This window comes from Carettochelys insculpta, chromosome 22 (assembly GCF_033958435.1).
Source record: "Carettochelys insculpta isolate YL-2023 chromosome 22, ASM3395843v1, whole genome shotgun sequence".
Taxonomy (NCBI): Eukaryota; Metazoa; Chordata; order Testudines; family Carettochelyidae; genus Carettochelys; species Carettochelys insculpta.
In genome coordinates, this window is record NC_134158.1 from 15,135,084 (window position 1) to 15,152,346 (window position 17,263).

Here is a 17,263-nt window from a genome sequence, read left to right on the forward strand (position 1 = left end):
ATAACCAGCCTTTCCAGGCAGTCAATACCTAACAGGCCATAAACATGAACTCCCCACTTGGCAATCTAGCTCATATATGAAAAAGCCCTTTCCAAGAGATCGCGATGGCATCATCTCACACCCACCCAGGACCACCCCCGTTCTAGGGGACTGAATTTCCCCAGCCAAGCAAGACTGAGTCGCCTGTTCTGGGGAACCTCACAGGCAGGAGCAACAGTGCTTTGGAACTTGGTGCTGAGATGCAGCTGTTGCTGGGGTGGGGCTTGGGGGCTCTTTATACAGGGAGCCCCCTCAGGCAGTGCTGAAATGCAGCTGTCTCTGGGGTGGGGTGAGGAGGCTGTTTGTACAGGGACTCCTCAGCCAGTGCATTGATGCAGCCATCTCTGATGTTAGGGGCTGCTAGTTATAAAAGGCTACTTGATCTGGCACTGAGATGCAGCCACCTCTGGGGTGGGCCGTCTGTCTACCCAGCACTGAGATGAAGCCACCTCTGGACTGGGTCAGCTGTTTACCCAGGGGTCCTTTACCCAGCCCTGAGATGCAGCCACCTCTGGGGTGGTGGTGGTGAAGCAATTTCTTAAGCCATCCCCTCACCTGAGCTGAGGACTGCTTATCCCTTGAGACTCCCATTCATTTCCTCTGCAGTGATTTTGTCCTGTTTCCGTTGTCTTCCAATTCCCCTCATCTCCCCGCCAAAAACTTCAACACCTCTTTGTAAAAGCTCCCTCTCCCTCAGCCCCACTCCTTCGCGTGAGAACTTAAATATAGATATAGATATATATACCTAGAGAGAGACCTATCTATAGTGAATCGGTGTTGAGCTTCTCATAGGTTTTGGTTCTTATTGGTTCTGTCAATACCGGAATTTGTGCTGTCGGGGAGAGACCGTGTTGGGTTGTTTTGCGTTTTTCTGGTTTATTGACTTGTTTTTGCGCTGTGTGCATGTGTTTTGTGTGTGTGTGCGCGCGCAGCGTGTGTGTATGGGTTTGGGGGACTTTTCAGCAACCGTGGGGTAGGGGAGAGATGCACAGAGAAGGCACGAGGGAAAAATCCCAGAGACCAAATTGATTTCTGTCTCTGCTTTAACCCTGTTGTGACAGCGGCAGGGGGCCTTTGTCTGAGATTCACTAATTCCAAGCCAGTCCTTAGTGAGTCTGGTTTACTGTAGAAGAATTACACTAGGCGCTGTACAAACACAGAGCAAAACAGAGACCCTCTCAGTGCATTGGGCTGCAGTCAGCCAGAGTAGATGATCAAATAAAGGCTGCAGTTTCTCCACTCCTTCTCGTTGACTGTCATCCTCCCCTGTTCCCAGCTGGGCAATCTGACCCAAAAGTCCTTCCACCAGAGGGGAGGAAAACTATTAGCGGATCCTCTCCCAAGATGTTCTGAGTGGTTTTAGCTGGGGGGTTATTTAGCTATTTATTTATTTATTTCCTTTTTCTCTCTCTCCCCCCTGGTTTCAGCTGGTTTATTTCCTGGGGAGGGGGTTGGATCTGGGAGAGGACAGGGGGATTGATTTTGCTTTCCCAGTTTTTTTTTTTGTGCCGTCCAGATGGAAAGAAAAAAAAATCTTGAAAACTTTTGTGAAAAAAAATCAAAAAGGACTAAAAAAAGTTAAAAAGTTACAGAAAAGTGACAAAAAAGAGAAACGAGGAGCAGCCGTGTCAGCCAGTGGAAGTCAGCGTCTAAAGTGCGTTTCGTATCAAAGGGGGAAAATATATATGAACAAAGAAAATACTCAGAAGAAAAAAACCCACCCAGCTGTTGTGGTCCTGGTGATTGAAAGGAAGAATCCAACAAACAGTTCAATGTGAAAAGCTACAATGAAAAAACTCAGCCCAAATGCATGGATTTTTACTGGAATCGCTCTTTAAAAATAAAGTACTGTGGAAAATATATACGCTTGGCACTTACTCCACTGCTCTAGACCGCGGAGATTAGGCCAATTAATTAATTGTGGCGTTTGGTGCTGACCGAGATTGGGGCCCCGTCAGGCTGGGCGCTGCCCAGGCACAGAGTGACCGAGATCAGGGCCTGTCGGGCCGGGTGCTGCAGTGACTCAGAGAAGAGCATTTCGGATATGGGAGAGGTTTTTTACAGCTCATTCTTTAGCAAATCACTCAACCAGGGCAGAGATGTGACCTGCTCTGGGGTGGGGCGCAGGGGCTGGTTACATGGGGACCCCCTTGCCCAGCAGCCCTGCTGCCAGCACTGGCTGAGAGGAGGGCACCCTCTGCTGAGCCCCCAGCCTGCTCCTGCAGCACCCCCCATGTCCCAGGGACCCTGGCCCCCGCTGAGCCCCCAGCCCAGGGCAGCAGCAGATTCCTGGCTGGACTCAGCGCTGGGCAGAGATGGGGCTTAACTCCTGCCGTGCATGCTGGGCCCCATGTGCCTGTCTGGCTGCACAGGGAGCCTTTCCCAGCGGGGGCGCTGTGGGGAAGGAGGGCTGGCTGTGGGGGGAAGCTCTGAGGGGCGCTGGGGGGGGCACTGTGGGCTGGGAGTTCTGGGGCGGGCTGTGGGTCACAGGACAGGACACCGGTTGTGGCCCTGTGGGAAACAGGGCAGGAGGGCTGGTTATGGGGGGACCTTCTGGGGGCCCTGTGGGGCGCAGGGCAGGGTAATTGCTGTGGCCCTGTGGGGCACAGGCAGGGGGGCTGGCTGTGGCCCTGTGAGGCGCAGGCAGGGGGGCTGGCTGTGGCCCGGTGGGGTTTGAGCAGGGGCTGGCTGTGGTCCTATGGGGCGCAGGCAGGGGAGCTGGCTGTGGCCCTGTGGGGCGCGGGCAGGGGGCTGGCTGTGGCCCTGTGGTGCGTGGGCAGTGGGGTTGGCTGTGGCCCTGTGGGGCGCGGGCAGGGGGCTGGCTGTGGCCCTGTGGGGCGCGGGCAGTGGGGCTGGCTGTGGCCCTGTGGGGCGCAGGCAGGGGGCTGGCTGTGGCCCTGTGGGGCGTGGAGTATGGGGTTGGCTGTGGCCCTGTGGGGAGCGGGCAGTGGGGCTGTCTGTGGCCCTGTGGGGCGTGGGCAGGGGGCTGTCTGTGGCCCTGTGGGGCGCGGGCAGTGGGGCTGGCTGTGGCACTGTGGGGGGCTGGCTGTGGCACTGTGGGGCGCAGGTAGGGGGCTTGCTGTGGCCCTGTGGGGCGTGGGCAGTGGAGCTGGCTGTGGCCCTGTGGGGCACGGGTAGGGGGCTGGCTGTGGCCCTGTGGGGCGCGGGCAGTGGGCTGGCTGTGGCCCTGTGGGGCGCGGGCAGTGGGGCTGGCTGTGGCCCTGTGGGGTGCAGGTAGGGGGTTGGCTGTGGCCCTGTGCGGCGCAGGCAGGGGGCTGGCTGTGGCCCGGTGGGGCGCGGGCAGTGGGGCTGGCTGTGGCCCTGTGGCGCGCGGGCAGTGGGGTTGGCTGTGGCCCTGTGGGGCGCAGGGCAGTGGGGCTGGCTGTGGCCCTGTGGGGAGCGGGTAGGGGGGCTGGCTGTGGCCCTGTGGGGTGCGGAGTATGGGGTTGGCTGTGGCCCTGTGGGGCGCGGGCAGGGGGGGCTGGCTGTGGCCCTGTGGGGCGCGGGCAGTGGGGCTGGCTGTGGCCCTGTGGGGCGCGGGCGGTGGGGCTGGCCATGGCCCTGTGGGGTGCGGGCGGTGGGGCTGGCCGTGGCCCTGTGGGGTGCGGGCAGGGGTCTGGCCGTGGCCCTGTGGGGTGCGGGCAGTGGGGCTGGCTGTGGCCCTGTGGGGTGCGGGCAGGGGGCTGGCTGTGGCCCTGTGGGGTGTGGGCAGTGGGGCTGGCCGTGGCCCTGTGGGGCGCGGGCAGGGGGGCTGGCCGTGGCCCTGTGGGGTGCGGGCAGGGGGGGCTGGCTGTGGCCCTGTGGGGCGCGGGCAGTGGGGCTGGCTGTGGCCCTGTGGGGCGCGGGCAGGGGGGGCTGGCTGTGGCCCTGTGGGGCGCGGGTAGGGGGCTGGCTGTGGCCCTGTGGGGCGCGGGCAAGGGGGCTGGCCGTGGCCCTGTGGGGTGCGGGCAGTGGGGCTGGCTGTGGCCCTGTGGGGCGCGGGCAGGGGGCTGGCTGTGGCCCTGTGGGGGTGTGGGCAGTGGGGCTGGCTGTGGCCCTGTGGGGCGCGGGCAGGGGGGGCTGGCTGTGGCCGGCTGTGGCCCTGTGGGGCGCGGGCAGGGGGGCCGGCTGTGGCCCTGTGGGGCGCGGGCAGGGGGGCCGGCTGTGGCCCTGTGGGGCGCGGGCAGTGGGGCTGGCTGTGGCCCTGTGGGGTGCGGGCAGGGGGGGCTGGCTGTGGCCCTGTGGGGCGCGGGCAGTGGGGCTGGCTGTGGCCCTGTGGGGTGCGGGCAGGGGGGGCTGGCTGTGGCCCTGTGGGGCGCGGGTAGGGGGCTGGCTGTGGCCCTGTGGAACGCGGGCAAGGGGGCTGGCCGTGGCCCTGTGGGGTGCGGGCAGTGGGGCTGGCTGTGGCCCTGTGGGGCGCGGGCAGGGGGCTGGCTGTGGCCCTGTGGGGTGTGGGCAGTGGGGCTGGCTGTGGCCCTGTGGGGCGCGGGCAGGGGGGGCTGGCTGTGGCCCTGTGGGGCGCGGGCAGGGGGGGCTGGCTGTGGCCGGCTGTGGCCCTGTGGGGTGCGGGCAGGGGGGGGCTGGCTGTGGCCCTGTGGGGCGTGGGCAGGGGGGGCTGGCTGTGGCCCTGTGGGGCGCGGGCAGGGGGCTGGCTGTGGCCCTGTGGGGCGCGGGCAGGGGGCTGGCTGTGGCCCTGTGGGGCACGGGCAGGGGGCCGGCTGTGGCCCTGTGGGGCGCGGGCAGGGGGGCCGGCTGTGGCCCTGTGGGGCGCGGGCAGGGGGGCCGGCTGTGGCCCTGTGGGGCGCGGGCAGGGGGGGCTGGCTGTGGCCCTGTGGGGCGCGGGCAGGGGGGGCTGGCCGTGGCCCTGTGGGGTGTGGGCAGTGGGGCTGGCCGTGGCCCTGTGGGGTGTGGGCAGGGGGCTGGCTGTGGCCCTGTGGGGCGCGGGCAGGGGGGGCTGGCTGTGGCCCTGTGGGGCGCGGGCAGGGGGGCCGGCTGTGGCCCTGTGGGGTGTGGGCAGTGGGGCTGGCTGTGGCCCTGTGGGGCGCGGGCAGGGGGGGCTGGCTGTGGCCCTGTGGGGCGCGGGCAGGGGGGGCTGGCCGTGGCCCTGTGGGGTGTGGGCAGTGGGGCTGGCTGTGGCCCTGTGGGGTGTGGGCAGGGGGCTGGCTGTGGCCCTGTGGGGCACGGGCAGGGGGGGCTGGCTGTGGCCCTGTGGGGCGCGGGCAGGGGGGCCGGCTGTGGCCCTGTGGGGTGTGGGCAGTGGGGCTGGCTGTGGCCCTGTGGGGCGCGGGCAGGGGGGGCTGGCTGTGGCCCTGTGGGGCGCGGGCAGGGGGGGCTGGCCGTGGCCCTGTGGGGTGTGGGCAGTGGGGCTGGCTGTGGCCCTGTGGGGCGCGGGCAGGGGGGGCTGGCTGTGGCCGTGTGGGGCGCGGGCAGGGGGGACTGGCTGCCGGTGGGCCGGATCTGTGGGCAGCTCCCGGCGCTGCCTGCGCTGCTTCCAGAGCCGCCCGCTGCCTTAAAAATAGCCGGCATCCCTTGGCGATGGGTGATGGCTCCGAACAGGTGCGGGGTTTATTTACCGCCAGGGCCGCGGGCGCGACCCCCTGGGCCGCCTCCCCTCAGCCAGCTGGGGCTCTGGCTGCTGCGTGGCCGGGCCGGGGAGGCGCTGGGCAGCCAGGCGGGGGGGGGGGGTCCGGCGGGGTCCCCACGGTGCCGCCGGGGCAGGAGGGACGCGGCCACCTGATGATGTGGCCCAATTTCTTCCTCCCGCAGGAGGAGCAGCGCGGGGCGGGCTGGCGGGGCCGGGCGGGGGCCAAGCGGCGCCCGGCCCTCACCGACGCCCGGGAGGGCAAGATCAAGCTGGCCTTCTTCGTGGCCATCGTGGGCGTGACCCTGACCGTGCTGGCCGTGGGCACCGAGTTCTGGGTGGAGCTGCACACCTACAAGCAGAACCACAGCGCCACCTGCGAGGTCGCCCACTACGGCCTCTGGAAGCTCTGCTACAAGAAGCTCTGGGTGGAGGACGTGGAGGAGGAGAGAGTCACCTGCGGCCCGGCCGAGCTGCCTGGAGGTGAGGACAGCCCCGGCCTGGCCCCCCCCCCACTTTTTCCTTCCTCCCCTAACTCCCTTCCACCCCCACCAACAGCTCTCCCTAGCTGGCCCCACACAGCCCCGGTCTCTGTCTGTCTGTCCAGCCCCACCCAACCCATCTGTCCGTCTGTCTCCATGTACCCTGCCTGCGTATCCCCACCCACCACCTCTATCTGTCACCACACAACCCCCTGGATTCAGAGCTCTGCGCGGGGGGCAGCTGGGATACCAGGGTCCTAGCCACAGCTCAGGAAGGGGAGCGGGGCCTAGCAGTTAGAGCGCGGGGGGCAGGGGGGATGGGAGCCAGGACGCCTGGGTTCTGTCCCTGCTTGGGTGGCTCATGCTCTGCCGTCTCCCCCAGTGTTTTGGGCTCTGTCTCTGCGCTTTTTTTTGACGCTGCAGCAGCGACGGGGCATCAGCTGAGTGCCAGGGGGCAGGGGTGGAGCTTGAAGAGGGAAAGGGCCTGGGGCCAGGTCAAACGCCTCTGGGCTGGAAATAGCACAACCGGAGCCCCAGCATGCGGGGCGGCTGTGCTGAGCCAGGGTCCTCCGCTGCCGTGGGGTCGTCTGCCCCAGCTGGGCCCATGCACTGCAGGGACATGACAGCCCGCTGCGGTCCCCACCCTGGGTGGGAGCCGGCGCCCCCAGCAGGGGACAGGCCCTGCCCCGTTCCCTGTGCCCCTGAAATGCCCGAGGGTTGTTTCCTGGGGGGTGATTCTGCGCTCAGGCAGGGTGTGTTCAGCTAAGGCTCCCTCCGGGCTGTGGGGTGGGGAGGGGGCAAAGCAGATATGGCCCCAGGAGCTGGCGGGGCCAGAGCAGGGTGGGGACGGGAGGAATAGAGCTGCCCCTGGAGGGAGTGTGTTCTGAATGCTTCCACCCCCACTCCATTCTGCCAGGCCCCCCCCATCCTCCATCCACCCCCACCCACCTCCAGGGCCCCCTCCCCCCATCCTCCACCCACCCATCCACCCCACACCCCTCCAGGGGCCCCTCCCCCCATCCTCCATCCACCCCCACCCACCTCCAGGGCCCCCTCCCCCCGTCCTCCCTCCACCCCCACCCACCTCCAGGGCCCCCTCCCCCCATCCTCCACCCACCCATCCACCCCCACTCACCTCCAGGCCCCAGGAATCTCTCCAATTTGCCCACGTCCTTTCTGCAGCCGGGCGCCCCAATCTCACGCTTTGGAAAAACAGCTCAAGTCAGGCAGGCAGAGGGTCACATTTGCTCCTGGCGGTCACTCACGTAACCCTCCCCCCCAGTCTGTTAGTCATGCTGGAGTTTCGGAAAGGGCTCAGCTGCTTTCAGCAGTAAGGATCTGCTGGGCATTGGCAGCGATTTAAACATGCTACAGGGCTCTAAGATCTCCCCCCACAGCCCCCATCCCTACACACCCCTCCCCTCCTCTCTGATGCTTCCAAGGAGCACATGGGATCTTTTTCAGGGGGAAAGGGAACCATGACGTGTTGATTGCAAATACGCCATGGAAATGAGCACGTTTTCTCTCTCTCTCTCTCTCTCTCTCACACACACACACACACACACACACACACATGCACACACAGAGTTGTCTTGGTGCCTAGGCCAGTTGTCTTTGCATGACAAACCCAAAGCTCTGGCTCTGCACTCCCTCCCTTTATAGTTATATGTCACAATTTGAGTCTATGGGTTTTGCTGCGTCGTGCTGGAGTCATCTAGTTGTTAATTGGGGTTCACATCCAGGCTGCTCCCAGTGCCACGCTCCAGCTGTACTTTGGTGAATAGGCAGCTGGTTTCTCTCCTTCTGGAGTGTGCGTCTTTGCTTGGGGGTCCCTGGTTCTGCCCACCTTTGGCCATCCTGAATTTCAGCAATGCCCAACTTCACACCTCCTTGTTAACCGTTCTGACCCTCTGGTGCTGACCTCTCCTGCCTCTTCTCTTCACACGTTCCTGACTTACACTGAGCACAGTTGGTTTCAGAGAACGCCGGGTCTCTGCCAAAGGAACAGGCAGGATTTCTTGCAGATTTACAAAGATGAAAAGCAATCTGTTCTGTAAACAAGTCCTTACTAACTTATAGTACCTAATACAATATATATTCGAATGCCCACCCGCTGCTATCAAAGAAACCTTATGAAACATAACCTATATAACTACATAAACCAAGCTATAAAATAAAGTCTATGTAATTACTACCATGTGTCAGGCCTACACATCCATCCATCCATCCCCACGCACATCCCCATCCATCCATCTGTCCGTCCATCCATCCCCACGCACATCCCCATCCATCCATCTGTCCGTCCATCCATCCCCACACACATCTCCATCCATCCATCTGTCCATCCAGCCCCACATACATCCCCATCCATCCCCACACACATCCCCATCCATCCATCGCCATGCGCATCCCCATCCATCCATCTATCCATCCATCCCCACACACATCTCCATCCATCCACCCATCCATCCATCCCCACACACATCCCTATCCATCCATCCATCCATGGCCACGCACATCCCCATCCATCCATCCGTCCATCCATCCATCCATCCCCATGCACATCATCCATCCATCCATCGCCATGCGCATCCCCATCCATCCATCTATCCATCCATCCCCACACACATCTCCATCCATCCACCCATCCATCCATCCCCACACACATCCCTATCCATCCATCCATCCATGGCCACGCACATCTCCATCCATCCATCCATCCATCCATCTAGCCCATACACCCTCTCCGTTTGTGACAGAGCCACGGGATTGATGCTACACTCCCCAGCTTTGGAAGTGCCCCTCGCAGGAACCCCATCAATGTGCTGGACCCTCGAGGGGTCTCACTCGCCCTTCACTGCCAGTCACACGGCCTCACTGCCTCCAGAGACCCAGCCACTGGGCTCCCTGCTCTTCTGCTTGGCATGGCAAGTCCAAGCCAGGCAGCAACCCAGCCGCTCCTCAGGGGCCCATGGGCTTCCCCCAGCAGTGCCGGTGGTGCTGAGGCAGAGTTTTTGGAGCCCTTGGGCTGTTCGGCAGCTGGGAGTGAACTCCAGTCAGCAAGTCTAAGGGCAGGTCTACCCTAGCAGAGAAAGTCAACCTAAGATACGCAACGCCAAGTACAAGAATAACAAAGATGGAGTCAACACACCTTTACCCGCCATCTCCACAGTGAGAGGTCGGACAGGAGAAACTGTCCCATCAACTTCCCTTACTCCTTGCAACTGCGAGGAATACCGGGGTCAAGGGAGACACCCTGAACTACCAAACATTGACCTGGGGGTTGTCAATCTTCCTGTAAGTCTGGTCATGCCCTGAGACACACTCCTGGCAGGGACTTGGACTCTCTTCAGAGGTGATTTGACAGCAGCCTTCAATTTCCTGAAGGGAGGCTCTAAAGAGGATGGAGAGAGCAGGCTGTTCTCAATGGTGACATGTGGCAGTACAAGGAGCAATGGTCTAAAGTTACAAAGAGGAGTAGGTTGGATATTAGGAAAAACTACTTCCCCAGGCGGGGGGTGAAGCACTGGAATATGTTGCCTAGAGAGGTGGTGGATTCTCCATCCCTAGTGGTTTTTAAGTCCCGGCTTGACAAAGTCCTGGCTGGGATGACTTAGTTGGGGTTGGTCCTGCTCTGGGCAGGGGGCTGGACTAGATGACCTCCTGAGGTCCCTTTCAGGCCGAGGATTCTGTGACAACGTCTGGCGCCTGAGCACAGAGACAGAATTGAAGTCATCGTCTGTGCCGTGCTCTGTCACCAGCTCACCATTGCTCCCTTTCACGTCCTCAGCCATTCCCAGATCCCCCACTTCTTCCACCACCAGGTTGTCCCCCCAGCTGACGCCAGGCCAGTGGGGGTCTTTGCTCTGCCCTCGACAGAGAGGCAGGGAAGTGCGTGCGCCTGGGAGAGGGTGTGTCTTGCTGGCCCTGGGGGGCAGGTGTTCAGTGAGTTTCTCCTGAGTCTTTAATGCACCCAAACGGGAAGGAAACACACACCCAGCTGTGTCTTGTAGCCAGGCCTGAGAACAACCCTCCTCCCTTTTCCCGCCACTGGGCAGCCAGGCAGAGCATCAGAGAAACTGAGGCACTCAAAGGGGCTCATAGAATACTACAACAAATTCCCACAACTACTCCTTCACCCTTAACACCCACCCACGTGTCCTCATCCTTCCACCCCCCATCCCATCCCATGTCTGTCTGTCTGTCTCTCTATCCCCACCCCACATCTATCTGTCTGTCTGTTGCTAATTCCCATCTGTGATTGAATTTGCAGCCTGTTAACAAGTCCCCCTCACTCCTCTGCCTTCTGGGCAACACCCCAGGACCAATGTTTTCTCCCCCCTTTCCCATCCCTGGGGGGAGTGGTTTGTCTGTGCGCATTGAGGCATGTGTGGGTGTGCACTGCCAGGAGACACAAAAACCCAAGTGGCTGCAGGGAGCCAGGCAGGGGCTCAGCAGGGGGTGCTGGGGGACGCAGAGGCGCCCAGGTTACAGGGGACGTGGAGGGCCACTCATCGGCACAGGGTGAAATGCCGGGGTTAGATTTCTAGTGGGAGTGAGCTGGGGCAGAGGTTTGCAGCTGGGTGAATTGGCTGGGGGAGTTTGGGGTGCAAAGTTCACACAGGAAGGCTTTCGGGGGTGGCAGGAGCCCAGGGCTGGGCTGGCAGGGGCTGTGGGTCGGTAGTGAGGGGCACCAGCAGAGCTGGGGCAGCCCAGAGCAGGGCTAGCAGGGGCTGTGGGTCAGAATTGCAGAGCACAAGCAGATCTGGTGGGGGGAAGCCCAGTGCCCCAAGCCCTGCTCCTCGGACTCACCCTGGCTACCGGCTGTTCAGACGTCCCCGTCTCTGCCCCCCTGCCCCGTTAACACGTCCACTCCTGCTCCCCCTCACCCTCCTCCTTCCTTTCTCCCTTCCCAGAGGCCAACTGCTCCTACTTCAAATTCTTCAGCACTGGGGAGAACACCCGCATCTTTCAGAGAACGACTAAGAAAGGTCAGGACTCCCCACCCGCCTCATACCCACGGGCCATCTACCCCTGCTTCCCACCTCCACCCTGCCCTGGATCAGTCCCACGGGCCTGTTTAGCCCGGTGTCCTGCCTCCTCCATGCCCCAGATCAGTCCCATGGGCCCATCGTCCCCGGCATCCCACCTCCTCCCGGCCTTGGATAAGCTCTATGGGCCCATCTACCCCAGGTCTCTGGGGGTGGCTGGAGGCACCTTGGGTGTTTCACTACCAGAGGGGGGTAACTCTCTGTCTCCACCCCCCCGCCAGAGCTGAACATCACAGCGGCCGTGGTCTCCCTTCTGAGCATCACCCTGATGGTCATGGGCTCCCTGTGCATCACAATGGCGCTGAGCAAAGGGGTGGAGTTCCTGCTCAAACCCGCCTCCTGCTTCTTTATTGTCTCCGGTAGGTACCATCACCCCGCCCACTGCTGGGCCCTGCTGCCCCCTGCAGTCCAGAGCCCCCTGCTGCCCCCTGCAGTCCAGCACCCCCGATGGGCCCCTGCTGCTCCTTGCAGCCCAGTGCCCCCCTGCTGACCCCTGCAGTCCAGCACCCCCAATGGGCCCCTGCTGCTCCTTGCAGCCCAGTGCCCCCCTGCTGACCCCCCCCTCGCTGCTCGCTGCAGCCCAACACCCCCTGCTGGGGCCCCGCCACTCCCTGCAGCCCAGTGCCCCCCTGGTGAGCCCCCATCCAGGTCCCTGCAGCCCAGCACCCCTGCTGACCCCCCCCCCACCCTGCTCCCTCCAGCCCAGTGCCCCCTGCTGGGCCCCCATCACTCCCTACAGCCCGGCCCCCCTGCTGACCCCCACACACCCTGCTCCCTTCAGCCCGGTGCCCCCTAGTGCCGCTCCCACTCTCCCTCTCTCCCGGCAGGGCTCATGGTGCTGATCAGCCTGGAGGTTTTCCGCCACTCGGTGCGGTGGCTGGTGGGCAGTGACCAGAGCATCCCGCTGGAGTACGAGTACTCGTGGTCCGTGGCCTGCGCCGTGGCCGCCGGCTTAGTGCTGATCTTCGGCGGCGGCTGCTTCCTCCTGCTCTCCCTCCCGGCCCTGCCCAAGAAGCCCTGGCAGTGCTGCCTTCGGGCCGCGGCACCTGACGGACCCTGTCCCAGGAGTGGGGCGGCGTCTCTGCGTGGGGGAGGGGGCCGCAGGCAAACTACTTCTTCACCCCCCAGCTGGGGGGGGCACCCTGCCTCCAATCAGCCCCCCCACCCTGGGTGCCATTTGGTACTCCCGCCTGCCAATGAACCTCTGGGGATTTGACTCCTCTGCGGGGAGGGGCCAGAAGGTGGGTTATTGCGGGGGGGCGGTAATGGTCAGCAGGTCTGTATTTCTTCCTGGGTTTTATAAATGGCTGGTTTTAGCTGGAGGGGGCCTCTGCCTCGTCTCAGTCCCCGTCCCCCTCCAGGGGTCAATCCGGAGTCACTCCCAGCTGCACTGGGGCAGGGCGGCCAGAGGAGTCGATCCGAGATATGCCGATTCCAGCCAGGCAATTGTGGGAGCTGGAATTGCTTATCTAGGATCAACTTTTCATGTCCAGTGTAGATCTGGCCTCAGTTTCAGGTGATGGGAGGGGGAGGGTGGCGCGCAGAAACTGACAAAGAAGCACCTGTTTCAGTTCTCCACCAGGCCTCAGGCCCTATCCCATGGGCTCTGCGTGGGGGGCCCCACAGTGAGATGGGCAGGTGAAAGGGGGGTTGTGAGCTGCCTCCAAAGTGGTGACTGGCAACTGTTGATATTTTTCAGTCCCTCCGAGGCTGGACCCATCTCCCCTGCCCCCCCCCACATCAGCTGGGGCTTGCTGACACTTACCGGTAGATCGATCTCCCAGGGGGTCTATTTAGCGGGTCTAGCTGAGACACACTAAATTGACTGCTGCTCGCGTTCCCGTCGACCCCACTACGCCATGGGCTCACAAAGAGGTTCTCCGGCCCACCCCTCACCGTGGGAACGAAGTTACTTCTCCTGCAGCTGCACAGTGCCCATAGCTGGAGCTGTGTAACTTAGTTCAGCTCTGGCCCGAGGGCACACCTGCCGCTGGGGGGACGTGCACAATCGGGGGCAGCCTCGGCGTGACACCTGAGCTTGTCCCACTCGCTGCAGGCAGCACAACTCAGCCGTGTGGAGCAAACGCGTTTGAGTGGGTTGTGGGTTCTGGGAGGGGAGGAGATGGTTGCCTGGTGGAAGCTTGAGGGTGACTTGGGTGAAAGCATTGAGGAACCGATAGAGTTAATGGGGAAGGGAAGGTGGGAGTGCCATGGGGCGGGGCCTGGCTGGCTCAGGGGTTAGGGAATGGGGCAGGACCTGTCCCCTCCAGGGGGCACTGGCTCCCACCTGGCAGCATGTTGTTTCCATCTGCTGCTGAAAGTCTGGATAAAGGAAACTGAGCTACATTCAGGGCAGGAGGTTCAGGGTCCCCAGGGGTGAGCTGGGGTGAGTTGGGGGGTAGGGTTAGGTTTGGGGAGCCAGGAAGAGGTTGGGGACCCCAGGGGGGCTGGGTGGGGGCAGGGAGGAGTTTGGGGGGAAGGCCGTGGGCAGGCCAGGCCAGCAGAGGGGACATGAGGTACCCGCACAGTGAGGACATGGCCGAGTTATTCTGGGCCACTCTGGTTCTCCAGTTACACCCTGTGTTCCAAAACAGGGGGCTCAGCTGCATCCCCAGTCTGAGTGGCCAGCAGGGCCCGGCTCGGCCCCCCGCCCCTCCCACCCAGGCCAGGAGGGTGGACTGGCAGGCAGGACTCCTGCTCCGCTCCCTGGCTCTGGTAGGGGAGTGGGGTCTGGTGGTTAGAGCTGGGGGGCGCTGGGTGCCAGGACTCCTGGAGTCTTGGGGCGGTGGGGGGGGGGGACTGCGTGCCTCAGGGCTGGGGGAGGGGCCCCGCCAGGCCATCGCTCTTGGCAGACCCAGCCGGGCCCTGCAAGGCAGCAGGTGCGGCTTGGCATGAGAATGAGAGAGGGAACAGCTGGCTTTGCGCAGGCTGATGTCATCACCCCCCCTTCCTGCGTACCCCCTCACAGCCTTCTGCCCCCCCGTTGGGCACCCCTGCAACCTCCCTGGGCTGGGCACCCCCCTTGTGTGCCCCCTTGGCAGCATCACATCCCCCCAAGAGCATGGGAGCAGAACTGTGTGTGTGTGTGTGTGTGTGTGTGTGTGTGAGAGAGAGACACAGAGAGAGAGAGAAAGATACACCGACGTCTGCCTGCCCAGGGATCTCCACCCCTCACTTCTCAGCTGCACATACTGGTCTGTCACGCAGCATGACCCCACAAAGCCACAGACATCCCCACAGCTCTACACAACACACAACCAACACACACAACTGCAAACAGCCACCCACCTCAGCCATAGTCACCCTCACAGATCTACACAACCTGTGAATGCCGTACAGTCATGTACTCCTCCCAGATTTACACAACACACAACGCTACACACAGATCTACACAAATACAAACCACAGCGCCCCGCCCCCACAGGCCTTCACCAACAGACAACAAAGTCATATGTACCCTTCCCCGACACATCTACCACCACACAAACATCTACACAACACAGCCTTATACAGCCCCCTCCTGTGACACACAATCCCCCCCACAGAGCTACACACATATCTGTCCAGACAATAGGCACAAACACACCCCAATCTACCCAACACGCACCTCACAAACAGCTACGCAAACACAACCACTAAACTACATCACACAGAGAGATCTACACAAACACACAACAACCACTAACTACGCCACACAGAGAGAGCTACACAAACACACAGCAGATACACAACAAAGCCATAAAGAACTCTCTCCTGTGATCTACACAAACACACAACATGGCTATAAATACACCCCACACATAGATTTCTGCAAATACACATACACACTCATGCTCACACACTGACACAAGTCCACAAGGAAGCCATAAATGCACTGGGCCCACCAGCCAACACACACACACACATCTGCACAACTATCACACCTACACACAACACAGCCATAAATCTCCCTACCCAACACCAACTGACACATGCACAAACCTACAGTCAAGGAGCTGCACACAACTACAGATGCCAACAGAAATCACACCCCACACATAATGTGCAGACCACATAAACACACACACACACACACATATACTCCTGCTCCCCACCCTCTAAGCTCCCATTACAACCTCAGCACAGGGCTTGGCAGCACATTTCCCTTTTGCTGAGCTCAAGCGATTTCTGCCAGTAAGGCAAGGTGCTGCGTGTGGGGTGGAGAGAGCGTAGAAAGGGAAGGACGGGGGATGGAGGACAACAAGGATGCGAAAGTCACCTGCTCCCTAATCCGCTTGTGCAAGGGGGGAGAGGAGGAATCTATCATCTATCAATCTGTCCATCTATCTGTCTGTCCCCACCAAGCCCCATATCCATTAATCCATCCATCACCACCCACCCAGCCGCCCTCCCCCTCTATTTATCTGTCCATCCATCCATCCCCACCCCCCATCTATCTATCTATCCCCACCGACCCCATATCCATCCATCCCCTCTGTCCATCCATCCATTCTCACCTACCCACTGCTCTATCCATCCATCCATCCCCACCCCTCTACCCCATCTATCTATCCCCATCCACCCCTATATCCATCTATCTATCCATCCCCACCCACACCTCGAAGGTTGGACTCTAGGAAGCCTGGTGCAGGGGTGCCCCTGAACAATGGCGCAGGCCGACTTCCCCTGCAGCCCCCTTGGCACTTGAGGGACCAGTGGAAGGGGCACAAGGCAGCGCAGTGCCAGAGACTGAAGGAAGCAGCAGCCAGCCAGTGCCCTCAGAGTGTCAGCTTGGGGGGAACCCATCCAGAGGAGACACTGCCAGGCCAGTGGGGAGCAGTGGACTGGGCTGTGCTGGGGGAGGGGACCCCCAGGCCAGGCGGGGCAACAGCCCTGGAGTGCCTGTACTCAGACTGCCAGTGAGCACCAGACAGCCCCCAGGGGACCATCAGCCCCACTGAGGTGAGGAAGGACAGTCCAGGGGTTCTGGGATGTGGGCAGGGAGGTGACACTGGCAGGACCCAAGGTGGTGAGCCCCAGATCTGCTCATGCCTGAGGCAGACCTGACCCCGTGGGGAGAGTTGAGGGGTGCAGTCATCTCCCCAGGGAGGTGCTATGGGAGGGCTGCAGGGAGAGGTGCCTGTAGGAGAAGGGATTCCATACCGGCAATGGGGCAACCTGAACCTTGGGAGGTCAGGAGGCAGCTGGTGGTTCCCCAGAGATACCACCGCAGGCTGTTGTACCTGGCCCACAACGTTCCCTTTTCAGGGCAGCAGGGAATCTGGGGTACCCGACAGACACTGCTGCAAACTTGTACTGGCCTGTGGTCTTTGACACGGCCCAACAGCACTGCAGGTCCTGTGACTCCTGCCGGAGGGTGGGGAAGGCCTGGGACAAATACAGAGCAGCCTTGAGGTCCCTTTCCATCACGGGGACCTTTCCAGGAGATGGTGATGGACATAACAGGGCACCTCAGCAAAGCGACCTGATCTGCGCAGAAATACAGCCTGCGAGTGGTGGATTTCACCTCATGCTGCCAGGAGATGGTGGCTCTGTCCTCTGTTGAGGCCGACAAGGTGGCAGACGCCCTGCTGACCCTTTTCAATAGAGTGGGGTTCCCCAAAGAGGTCCTTACTGACCAGGGGTCCTACCTTGTGTCAGCCCTGCCGCGATGCTTGCAGGAGAAGTGTGGGTCTGGCACACCAGGGCCTAGCGCCCTCAGAACAAAGGGCTGGTGCAGAGGGGATCAGTGGGCCCCCAAAGGAGATGCTGAAAACTGTTAGGAACCTGCACCCTCAGGTCCGGGGCCAGTACGTCCCCCTCTGCTGTTCACATTCAGGAAGGTGCCCCAGGGATCACAGGCTTTTCCCTGAGGGCATTGCTGTCCAGGAAGAGTGTGAAGGGGCCCCTGGACCTGCTGAGGGATGCTGTGATGGGGCTCAGGGGTCCCCAAGCTCTGCACCCCATCTGCAGGCAGGGGTGACTCTCACTCAGCAGGTAGAACAGGAAGTTTATTAGGCGACAGAGGCCCAGTATCTTACAGAAGAGCCAGTGCAGCAATCAGAGACAGTCATTCCAACCCGTCCTGGGGAGAGGAGCCCGAGGGGGGCCTCTCTGGGGTGTAGCTTCCCTCCTCGCCAGGCTGGCTGCCT

General features: G+C 61.8%; 1 protein-coding gene across 1 annotated transcript; it reads left to right on the top strand.

Moving 5' to 3' along the window:
• The first annotated feature begins 5,612 nt into the window (after nucleotides 1-5,612).
• CACNG6 (calcium voltage-gated channel auxiliary subunit gamma 6) lies at nucleotides 5,613-12,454 on the top strand. Its single transcript, XM_075016029.1, has 4 exons — nucleotides 5,613-6,082; nucleotides 10,998-11,072; nucleotides 11,354-11,491; nucleotides 11,960-12,454. Exons 1-4 carry the CDS (start codon nucleotides 5,755-5,757, stop codon nucleotides 12,346-12,348), a joined length of 930 nt encoding a protein of 309 aa, XP_074872130.1. The 5' UTR covers nucleotides 5,613-5,754; the 3' UTR covers nucleotides 12,349-12,454.
• Nucleotides 12,455-17,263: the final 4,809 nt, after the last annotated feature.